Source organism: Columba livia, chromosome W (genome assembly GCF_036013475.1).
Source record: "Columba livia isolate bColLiv1 breed racing homer chromosome W, bColLiv1.pat.W.v2, whole genome shotgun sequence".
Taxonomy (NCBI): Eukaryota; Metazoa; Chordata; class Aves; order Columbiformes; family Columbidae; genus Columba; species Columba livia.
The window spans coordinates 21,381,112-21,393,095 of record NC_088641.1 but is presented as its reverse complement, the minus strand read 5'-3'; the positions used below and the strand labels follow the sequence as shown (position 1 = coordinate 21,393,095).

The window sequence follows — 11,984 nt, the reverse complement described above, 5'->3', positions numbered from 1 at the left end:
TTCAATGTGAATCACGCTAAGCCATTTATTACAGAAACAAGTCTCCTTATATACGTAACTATATTCTAATCACGCGTCCACGCTCCAAGCGTGGATTCGCTAAATGAGTATCGTGGGCTGTCCGTGCTCTGGAGTCTCACTGATGATACGTCCGATGATTCACGCCACGCCAGGACCCCGGTGATTGTGGAACGCCCCTCTCTCTCACAGCAGATTCTGTTCTCAGCTTCTCTAAGAGGCCTTGAGATTCCTTTGAGCCTGACTAATTCAGCAACAAATCTTTATCTATCAAAACCCGTCCACACTTCCCCCTTTCTTTTTCTTGAATTAGTCAGGCCCCATCAACCGCACGGCGAATCATTTTTGAAATATACTGCAACACAGAACACGTGATTAACAACATAATTACAATTACATATAATGCAGTTAAACCTTACTTACTAAGATCAAACAACTACCTGCCTATTCTTAAAACCTTAATTCTGTTATAACAACCTTATCAACACACTATTTTAATAGATTCAAAATAACCAGACAAGTTAATACAATATTTTCTCTTAACCTCCTAAATATCTATTACTGCGCAGTTTATAGAGTAATATACTTAATACCATCAGCATATACTAATAATTGAATTAATATCTTAAAAGTTATCTTAACCTATTTAAAAGATCAATAGCTTAACCTTAATATCCCTTCTAAAACTTTATCAGTTGCTAAACTTAGATTACTATGGAACAGATATCTCATAGTTTTACCTTATCAATGCATTGACTATATGATCATAATATCACCCTTTTGGATCTCCTGCTGATTGTTCAAATTGCCATTCTCCACAGAAGGTACACCACCTGTTTGCTAATAGGCTTCTAGACCACCAGGTCTGTGAGCATATATAACACTGAATTAGGATCCATGGTTTACATCTGAAAGAGTCCTCACAACTTATCTCCCTCCTGCCCTTCTACATCTGTTGAATCTTTGTTGAATCCACTTCAATCCTCAGCCTGTAATGACACAAACATAACCTCTTCCCCAGGTTATCAATTGATGAAGCCTTTTTCATTGACTAGTAATTTGACCATAACTAATGTAGGTTATTTCTGATTTAGCATGGTTTTGGGTCATACTTGCAAAGTATTTCATCACATACAATGCTTTTGACAATTGGTTTTGTGGTGTTTCCCCTACTTCCCCCCTTTTCTTTAAAAAAAAAAAAAAAAAAAAAAAAAAAAAGGTTCAGAACCAGATACGTGTGTTAGATCTTGACTACGTACTCAAAGTCACAAATCAAATTTAGAGGTTCCTCCTTAAAAGGCTCTAAGTAATGTAAAGCTGTGCCAAGTTCTGCTAATTGGGTTGAACTGTCAATAATTTTCACAGAATGATGCTAATCGCTATCTTCACGCTAAACCACTACAGCTTTATGAGACTTCCCAAAACCATCAACAAAAACTGTGCAAGTATGTAGGATCAGACCAAATACAAGTATGGCCTATGACCTGATGTTAAAGACTTACAGGTTCTGCAGCAATTTACATTTTACATTTATGCATACCAAAAGCTGTGCTGTTAAGAAAACCAGCTAGTGCAATTTAGAAAGACATAGATTACAAATAAAAAAAAAATCAGAATTCAATTTCACAAATAGTACATAGATGACAAAAGGATCATGGCCTATTAAGACTTAAATTCATTCCCTGCATTTTCTTGATCAGAGTGACAATGGGTATATCAGTCTGTTAGCATTCTCATCATACTGTCCCACAATAGCCACAGGTTGTTTCATAGACAAATCTGCAAGTCCAATCGAATGCAGTCATCCTGTAAAGTCGTCATAAATTCATTCCTCAAAGTTTCCAACTCCGTTTTGGCTGTCATATTTATTGGATATTGTTTTCCCTTACCGGATCAAAGTCCTGTTTCAGATCTATCAGTGTAGTATTTGCTTTATCGAAACATTGGCTGTTAATACTTAGTGGAAACACAGCATTTGAAATTTCCTTGGAGATTTCTCACTTGCAGCAAGCAGATCTGCACCATCCCAGCAGCTTCTTGTAGGCCATGCAACTAAACAGAATACTCAGAAAACGTTATTTGAGCTTACAATTTGCTTAACAAATCTTAACCTAAGAGAGGTATAGGACTTCCTGGCAACTATAAGAATTCATGTATTAAAACTTTGTTCCAAATTTGGCATTCTATTAGTCTCAAAAAACGGCCTTTCTTTCATTCTCTCCCATGACCTCAAAAACTATCATGGTGAATTTACTAAGAAGTCTCTTACAACTAATTACCACAGAATAAGTCTATTAACAAATTTTTGTTTTTATTTTCCAGTTTCATTAGAACTACGGGTCTGCTAAGGATGCCTTTAAACTTCACCCTCGGACTGCTCCATTCAGTATTACATCGCTGTAGTGGGGGGGGAGAGAACCCCCCTTTCACTGCTTTAAAAGCAGGCAGCCAGGTTTTTCCAGTTGTTTTTTCTTTCTTTGCAGTGTAGATATAACCAAGGTCACACAGCTGGCATACTGGCTGGTACGAAGTAGGAGGCTCTGGGAAACTTCTCAGTTACAATGAGCTGCACACAGGCCTGGGATGTTTTGGTCTTTTGTTTTCCCATTTCATTCCAGCCATAATACACTTTATATGCAATTTCAAGTAGCTCAGCAATAGTTACATTCCTTAGCTCCATTTACCTTTTACAATTTAGAGATGTCAAAAAACAGTATAAACCAGTATAGCAAACATAAATCCATCATTCTATTTTCCTAGATCTAAACCAGTTAATATTCTAGCAACTTTTAAATACAACCTCTTCTAAATTCAAATCTATCATAGCATTTTAACAATTTAAATGCTTTTCTAACAATATAAGCAATTACTCTAATTTATAAGGATGCATCCTAAGGGGGAGCAAGGTGGAATTTTAGCAGTGGAACCGGTTCCCATTTTGTAATTATCTCCCCAAACAAGATTCTTTTGGTACCAAATATGAATAAGACAATATCTCAATTTTTGCATTGCACCTGTGGGCCGCTCACTGCTCAGCCAGGTGGAGGTACCTCTGGGTCTCCCTGGCAAAAAAAGTCAGTGCGCGCTGGAAAACCATCTGGCACCCACCGCCGCCGCAGCGAGCTGCACTGGGCAAGGCCTTTTTGTTTTGGTTTGGTTTGGTTTGGTTTTTTTAGTGTCTCATCTGGTGCGCTACAGCTGTTATTCCAAAACTAGGATTCTTTCAAATCCAGCACATCGAGATGAGACACAGCCTGTCACAGAGTTGCGCAAGTCTGGATACTGGAATAAAGTTAGTATGCTAGAAAAAAATATAACAGCTACTACACATAAAATCTTAACATCACGTTCACGCAGTAAGGAAGTAAATTGCTCATGATTTAACAGACTGGGAACTTATCGTACCATATAGCACAGACCTACCAAAATTGCAACATACTTAAACAGATACCCACAAAGAAAACAGGTTAATAAGGAAAGCATTGTGCAGACTTCAGCAAGTTTACTGTGACCTGCGTGTTATCAGTTAACTTTCTCAGCTTGCTGAAGTTCAAATCGCCCTGCCTGTAAAACTGTCTGAAACGATTTAATGATTTCTTGTAGAGATTTGTTTTGTCCTGCTCTTCTGGCCTGAAAAACAACATTAATCGCAACAAGATTCTATTCTCCGGACACTTTTCCCAATCATTTAACTTATACAGCAGCTAACGCTGATTTCAGTATTTAACAAGATCTTCCTTCCTTATAATTCCGAGTGCTTTGCTAAGTTTTAAAACACCTCCCAATACTGATTTTTTAGGAACACGACTGAAAACAATTATTACTGACCCCATCTTGCAAGTAAAAACCTTGAGAAGAGGGAGGGAGGGAGGGGGAGGGGGGCAAAGGTGGGGGGTGGGTGGCACAGGGAACAGCGTGAATGGGAACAGCGGGGAGAAGGTTTTACGGCGCACTTAAAAACAACTAGTAAAAGAATTAAGTCACATTCCCGACAAGCTGCTTGATTTTCAGAGAGGCAATACACAGGAGCACATAATATGTACTGTAAAACTCGCAAATAACATGTTGATAGCAAACATTAGCATTCTCTACTGCTAATCTCAACACTAGTGCTTCCTTAGCTTCTAAGTTTTCGACCTGCTTACTGATGGCCTCTTGAAGGTGGTCAATAAATTGCATGTAATTCTTATTGGGACCCTGATCAATAGTTGCAAATTATTTGGCTGCTTTGTTGGTTTCAGACACCTCTCTCATAGCTGGATATGCAAGATCTGTTGACTGCCTCAGGATTTCAGAAAATTGTCGTGTCTGTAGCTGTGGTGTGTCAATTAGTGTCTCTTCCAGGAGTTGTGGGATACCTGCCCCTTTCAACGAATCCCCTTTCCCGTCACGATCAGCATGACCGCGTTGCTGGCTGTTGGATTCACTCGCTAATAGCTGATCTGATTTTTCACACAATTCTTTTGCCCAGCTCCTATCCGGCAACTGCTTCTCCTCCGGCGTAGGAGTTAGAGGGATAGAAGGCGGTAAAGGCGGACAGGAATCAGTAAAAGGACTGATATTAGACTTATTTATGACTTTAGCATTATCAGCTTTCACCAGTTCTTTTGACAAATTATCTGACTCCAGTTCCTTGGACTGCTTAGTCTCTTCAGGGTCGTGTGATGGTATGGGGGCCCATCTGCTGAATGATTTTCCTCCCCCCGCCCCAGACTGCTGTATCATCGGGGGTGCAACAGGGGTTGGGGCAGGAAGGGGATCAAAGACACGAACTGGGTAAGCTTCACAGTTATTTTTAGAGTTCTTATCAGGCTGTAATGCTGTAAAAATTCCAGTAACCGCAGGCCATTTGGCCTCAAATTCTTTTAAAGCGGACAATATAAGCTTCCAAGCAGTCGCTAGTGATTCAGCATTTTTATCTCCGTCGCTAACCTGATCCCATAACTTCTGCCCTATATCGTCCCGAAGTTCAATTTTTAAAGCTTTTTCAGCTTCTATCGGGTAGCCGTTAGTTCTACACCAGACCAACAGTCTGCGGATGTTACTTTCTTCATATTTAAGTCCTCTCATAAAGAGAATATGCAGGAGGAGTTTAACTATGGCTTCTTCCTCAGAGGATATATTTTGCCCCATAACTTCACTCTTCCCTCCTCCCGCTCCCAGCCGCTCACCCTTTACGGTGACTTCTTCAAAAAAATGCGGGACGTCCGTACGCCTCCACCCGGTCTTCAGTCCAGCTGATCCGCCTCCGGCTGGGCCGCTCCAGGCTTTTCCCCGACCTCAGTGGTACGCAGTTCAGAGTATCACATCGGGGTCACCATCTGTTGGAACGAGATAGGAACTCAGCAAAACAAGTCGATTCAATGTGAATCACGCTAAGCCATTTATTACAGAAACAAGTCTCCTTATATACGTAACTATATTCTAATCACGCGTCCACGCTCCAAGCATGGATTCGCTAAATGAGTATCGTGGGCTGTCCGTGCTCTGGAGTCTCACTGATGATACGTCTGATGATTCACGCCACGCCAGGACCCCGGTGATTGTGGAACGCCCCTCTTTCTCACAGCAGATTCTGTTCTCAGCTTCTCTAAGAGGCCTTGAGATTCCTTTGAGCCTGACTAATTCAGTAACAAATCTTTATCTATCAAAACCCGTCCACATGAGGACATTGGGTTTCTCATCTAATAACTTGAGGTATAACCCTTTAGTCTTTTGTGCATATGCTTCAATCCATAAGCGACAGTATCCAGTTAATCCCAAAAATTTCCTCAATTTTTTTTTTTTTGTTTTTAGGAGCGGTAGATCAACGATCCCCTGAATTCTCTCTGAGTTTGTTTTACACTTTCCTTCTGTAATAAGATGTTCCAAATATTTGACCTCCTCCTCTACATATTGCAGTTTTGTTTTTGAAACTCATAAGCCCTGTTTCCCCAGGAAGTTCAGAAGTGAATCGGTGACTTTCTTTACCCCTGGCCTTTCTTCTCTAGGAAGCAGTAGATCATCTACATATTGTAATAATAGAATTCCTGGAGGCAGTTCAAATTGTTCTAAAATTTGCTCCAGCACTTGCCCAAATAAATTAGGCAATTCAGTAAATTCCTGGGGTAAGACAGTCCACCTAAGTTGTTGCTTACGCCCTGTCTAAAGATCCTCCCATTCAGAAGCAAATAGATCTCTGCTATCTGGATGTAATGGACAGGCTCAGAAGGCATCTTTAAGATCTATAATGCTAAACCATTTATGACCAGGAGGTATCTTGCTCATTAATGTATATGGGTTCAGGATAACAGGATGTCGAAATGTCACAGAGCAACCCACAGGTCAATTTTAGGGACCACAAGGTCCAAAAACAACTTTTATTAGACCAGCGAGGCACAGGGTTTTAGCACTCCAAATGTGACTTAAATACAGGTTCGGATATCAGTGGAGGAAATTATTGAGAGGGGCAGCCACTAATACAACAGGAGGTCCACAGAGTGCATGCACGTGGCTTCACCAAAACAATGCCGGAGCCGTCCCCGAGTCCCGGAGGAGTACACACTTGCCTAAACACGGTGTGGGATTATTTTTATAGAGATACACGTACTCGCAGTGAGTACGGAAAGTGTGCACTCGCGATGTCGCGAGAGTAAATTTATAATACGCTCGCAGTCCTGCGAGAGTTATTTTACACGTGCAAATGTGCACGGAATCCTACACGTGCTTATGTGGAAGCACGGGAGGAAAATATACTCGCGATTGTGCGAGGGGCTCTCGGCGGCCACTCGCGATTGTGCGAGGAAATAAAGTACTTGTGCAAGTGTGCACGGAAAGAAAATATACTCGCAATCCTGCGAGAAGTTTTACTTACACCGTGGCGGCGAGGCAAGCGGAGCCTCCATCCCGGGGAGGGGGGCTCTCGTGGCGGCAGTGGCCAAGCTCGTGCTCCAAGAGACCCGCGGCAATGGGCGGAGTCTCGACGAGAGTCCCGTTTTGTTATCTGATCAGACCTGACTGTAGGCATTGTATAAGCTTCTCTGCACCCCCCACACTGAGTGTGGGTGCCCCTGAAGCCCTCAAACATCCCCCACACTGGGCGCGGCCCAGTGTGCCTTGGCATTCCCTTCTGCTAATGTCCCAGGAGCCAGGGTGCTCTGGGCCAAACAAAAGAAGCTGTTAGCCTCAAATAGCAGAGAAAGGGGAAGATGTGCCATATTAAAAGAGGGAGGGGGTTGCCATCTGCCACAATCCCACCCTGTGACTACAGTCATGGTCTGACAGAACTCTGGAGTGGTATAACAGTTACCTCTTGCCTCCAAAGTAAAAAGAGGACACTTCTGCCAGTGAGCCTTAATGTCCACTGTGGATCACCATATAACATATGTTGACTTACCCCTCCAAACAGTTATTAATAGCAATCAACAATAGAATTGAAGTAATTACAACAATCAACAATTGCCCAAGGTAATTATTGAGTCCCAGCATCAGTCACAGTTCGTTAGTGTTTCCATTCCTGTGGCTGCCTTCCTTCTGAATGGCTTGGTGGTGTTAGCTGGATCCTCTTCCACCCTGTCATTGTTGGTGTTGTTTCCAAGGCATCTGGATGCTCTTCCATCCCTTGCTGGTGTTAGGTGAATCTTCTTCCACCCCATCACACGCATCTGTACTTCTCTTCCACCCTGTCATCTTCCTTCGCCCTGCAAGAAAACACAAAAAACAGATCTCGGTCCCTTTGGAACCGGCCTTTCATAGTTAACATGTTGAACTAGCTCAGAAGGTTCTGAGCAGAAAATATCTCTTGGACCTTTTGTTCTGGGGGTGGGTCTTTATCGAGTGGTTTCCTGTTATTGACTCTTTATCAAAATCGTTAATGACCTCCATAATGCCCCATTTAGCTGCAGTGGAGTGCCAGTAAATTTTTTGATAGCAAGTAATATTAGCAGCTACTTTTAGTAAGCAGCAGTGCTGAGGCACATTGCCGGGTCCTAATGGGAGCTGCTTCTGACCCTCAGAGAGCACTGAGCCGGGGCGGGGTCACTGGTCCCAAGCCGCGGCTTTTTTTCCCCTTTTTTTTTTCTTTTCCAGTTCGCAAGAGTGGGGGGGGGGGGGCGCTCCCGCCCGCAGCGAGCGGGGGGGAGGCGGCCAACCCGGGGAAGGTGGTTGCCTGCCAGCGCTCGCGAGGCCGGGCTGCCCCGCCCCACACCACCAGGACTTGGATGCCAGGAATGGTGGCGGGGGGGGGGGCGGCCAGCCGGGAGGCGACAGAAGTTTTACGGGGGGAGGTTTGCCTCCGTTTCTCGGGTTATGCCCGTACTGGACATGTGTTTCTAGCAGCTCTCTCAGGCTGCTCCGTCTCGCGCCGCCAGTCCCGGGGCAGCGGCCGGCACTCGCGGGGTGGGGCTTTGCTATGCCGGACCGCCCGAGTTGCCGGTACGGGGAGGGGGCCGTCTGGACACCGCGGCTAATTGTTTGTCTTTCTTCAAGATCACTAATAACCTCCGTAGTGCCCCGTTTTGCTGCTTTTGGCAGGGGGTATCGTGGGGTACAGGTTATTGTAGATGTGGGTGGAGCAGGAGCAAGTTGCAAAATCCTAATGTCAGTGGTTCTTTCGGGCTGCAAGGGTGCAGAGGTAAATGGCAATATTCTAATACGGGCTACCTCTGCTCTGTGACTCCCAAAGCTCCAAATCTCTCCATTAGGTAAGCACCACCGTCTACCTGCCAAAATATCAAATCCCAATATGTTTGCCTTATAAGGGCTCAGGGCAACTTCCACAGCCGTTGTCCGCTTTTCCCCAGGCAGCAAAAGGTGGGTTCGAGCTAAAGGACACCTCTCTGCTACACCCGTTACCCCCACTATATTGATGACTTTCCTTGATGGTTTAATCCCAAGTTTGTCAGCTTGCCGCCTGTTCAAAACACTGATTTGTGCGCCCGTGTCAATTAGAAATTTCACACTTATCCGCCTTGGACCCACGGGGATATGTATGTATGGCTCTTTATCACTGGACCATTGGCAAGAGAATACAAAGCGGGTGGGGCGGTCCCGGTTCCCATCCGCTTTTACTAGTTTTTTGACTCCCTTTGTGAGGATACGAACGGGTTAGTGTTTCGCTTGTCCTCAGGGAGGGGGGCGGTTACCGGTGCCTCCTCTTGGTTCTCTGATCTTCCCTCTAAATATTCCACTAGCTCCTGTAAATGCTCAGTGGAAAGCTTATGTAGCAGTGTTCGGGGCACTCCCAAAGCGGCTGCGCGGCGCCACAGGTCGCCCCGCTGCAAGCTGCTACCCTGATTTGGAAAACGCTCCGGTTTCTGTGACGGGGGGGGCGGCCTAGTGGGGGGCGGTCCCTGAAGAGGCTCGGCTCGGCTCATCTTCCGGACCGTCCGGCTTCTACACGGGCTGCCGCTCGGGTCTACCCACCCCATCTCGCGCCCATGTGTAACCACATTGTGTAAAATTTCCGCCCAGGTTAATACATGTTCAGGAGGACTTCGGGGATTTTGCTTATTACGATCAATAGCCCCCTGAATTTTTTCCTTAAGGGACTGGACATATATTTTTAAGGCATCCGGTAGTCCTTTAATAAGCAGCCGAAGGTGGACCGGATCCACCGGCGCCGCCATAGGGGGGGACTGCCGGCCTCTTTCATACATTGCTTGTATACAAGCCGCCTTTTGAACTCCCTCGGCAAGATCTGATAAACCTTTTATAACAATTGCCACTGGCTCCCCACGTTCCCTGGGGTCTATACCACCAGCCCAGTAAGCGACACGAGATGTAATGGACTGATCACCGTCTGGACCATCACTTAAAAATACCCCTGGGCCCCAGAAACCTGTGGCCTCATCCGTACTCAATAATATTCTGTCACCCCCAGTAAGCGAAACGCGCCAAAGATATTCAGTCTCTGTTTCGCCCGGCTTCCGTGAGAATCTAGTTTGTAAATCCCCTAGCTCCAGTCCTGAATATGGCGTGCTATGGGTAGCCGTGCGTGGATTTCTGCCTCGTCCATCCGTATGTGTCTCAGTTCTAATAAGAGGACGCACGTCCTTTGTTTCTACCCCCCACACATCAACACTGTTTTCAGAATCAGTATCTTTGTCGAGAATCGGGGGGGCCGAGGCGCACGCCTGAACGGGGGAGACACTAGAGGCGGTTCTTATATTAAATAACAAAAACTCAAGTTTCTGTTCCAAAAAACCAAGTTTCTGTTCTAACAAGCCAAACCTCTGTTCTAAATAATCTGACCGTATGCTTTGCCGCGAAAAGTCCTGTATTAAAGACTCAAACTGTTCGCTTTGCCGCAAAAGGTTTTGTTTCAAAGAGTCAAACTTTTCGCTCTGCTGCGCAAAGTCCTGCTTAAGAAAGTCAGACTGCTCACTCTGCCACGAAAGGCTTTGCTTTAAAGAATCAAACTGTTTGCTTTGCCACGAAAAGTCCTCCTTTAAAGAGTCAAACCATTCGCTTTGTCGCAAGAGGTCCTGCTTAACAATCTCGGACTGCTCATTTTGCCACGAGAGGTTTTTCTTTAAAGAGTCAAACTGTTTGTTTTGCCACGAAAAGTCCTGCCTTAAAGAGTCAAATCGTTCACTCTCCCGTGAAAGGTTTTCCTCCATTCGGTCCTTAAGTTTACACAGATCCTGTGTTACCTTTAAGTAAACACTCAAACTGGCACACACCGCAGACCCTATAACTACAAGGCCCCAGATTACTGCAGAGATATTACTCAACCCTCCAAATAATTCCTCCATCTCTGATATCCTGCACGACTACGCCAGAAATGTCACAGAGCAACCCACAGGTCAATTTTAGGGACCACAAGGTCCAAAAACAACTTTTATTAGACCAGCGAGGCACAGGGTTTTAGCACTCCAAATGTGACTTAAATACAGGTTCGGATATCAGTGGAGGAAATTATTGAGAGGGGCAGCCACTAATACAACAGGAGGTCCACAGAGTGCATGCACGTGGCTTCACCAAAACAATGCCGGAGCCGTCCCCGAGTCCCGGAGGAGTACACACTTGCCTAAACACGGTGTGGGATTATTTTTATAGAGATACACGTACTCGCAGTGAGTATGGAAAGTGTGCACTCGCGATGTCGCGAGAGTAAATTTATAATACGCTCGCAGTCCTGCGAGAGTTATTTTACACGTGCAAATGTGCACGGAATCCTACACGTGCTTATGTGGAAGCACGGGAGGAAAATATACTCGCGATTGTGCGAGGGGCTCTCGGCGGCCACTCGCGATTGTGCGAGGAAATAAAGTACTTGTGCAAGTGTGCACGGAAAGAAAATATACTCGCAATCCTGCGAGAAGTTTTACTTACACCGTGGCGGCGAGGCAAGCGGAGCCTCCATCCCGGGGAGGGGGGCTCTCGTGGCGGCAGTGGCCAAGCTCGTGCTCCAAGAGACCCGCGGCAATGGGCGGAGTCTCGACGAGAGTCCCGTTTTGTTATCTGATCAGACCTGACTGTAGGCATTGTATAAGCTTCTCTGCACCCCCCACACTGAGTGTGGGTGCCCCTGAAGCCCTCAAACATCCCCCACACTGGGCGCGGCCCAGTGTGCCTTGGCATTCCCTTCTGCTAATGTCCCAGGAGCCAGGGTGCTCTGGGCCAAACAAAAGAAGCTGTTAGCCTCAAATAGCAGAGAAAGGGGAAGATGTGCCATATTAAAAGAGGGAGGGGGTTGCCATCTGCCACACAAACCTTCACAATTTTGTTTATTTTCCGTAAATCTTATACTAAGCGGTAAGACCCATCTGGCTTTCGCACAGGTAAGATGGGGGTATTAAAGGAAGACATGCAAGGTTCCAGTATCCCATCTTTGAGTAAAGTTTTAATTACTGGCTGAAGGCCTTTTTTCCCTTCAACAGAAATGGAATACTGTTTTTGCCTTACTACCTCACGGTCTTCCTGCACAGTTATCTTCAAGGGGGGTATATTTAAGCCTCCCCTATTGCCTTCTGCCCCCTCCCTCA

The 11,984-nt window shown here is 45.3% G+C and overlaps 1 protein-coding gene across 3 annotated transcripts; it reads right to left on the bottom strand.

Annotated features, from left to right (window-relative positions):
* LOC135577188 (uncharacterized) lies at positions 1–11,688 on the bottom strand. Of its 3 annotated transcripts, none has more exons than XR_010468755.1 (2): positions 5,437–11,688; positions 1–5,339 (listed from the first exon to the last, which is right to left on the bottom strand). XR_010468755.1 is itself a non-coding variant. In XM_065045035.1 (2 exons), exon 2 carries the CDS (start codon positions 5,149–5,151, stop codon positions 4,234–4,236), a length of 918 nt encoding a protein of 305 aa, XP_064901107.1. In that variant the 5' UTR covers positions 5,152–5,339; positions 5,437–5,595; the 3' UTR covers positions 1–4,233. The 3 variants fall into 3 exon arrangements, 1 of the variants encoding a protein (XP_064901107.1); XR_010468756.1 differs by having other exon boundaries at positions 6,872–11,688; XM_065045035.1 differs by having other exon boundaries at positions 5,437–5,595.
* Positions 11,689–11,984: the final 296 nt, after the last annotated feature.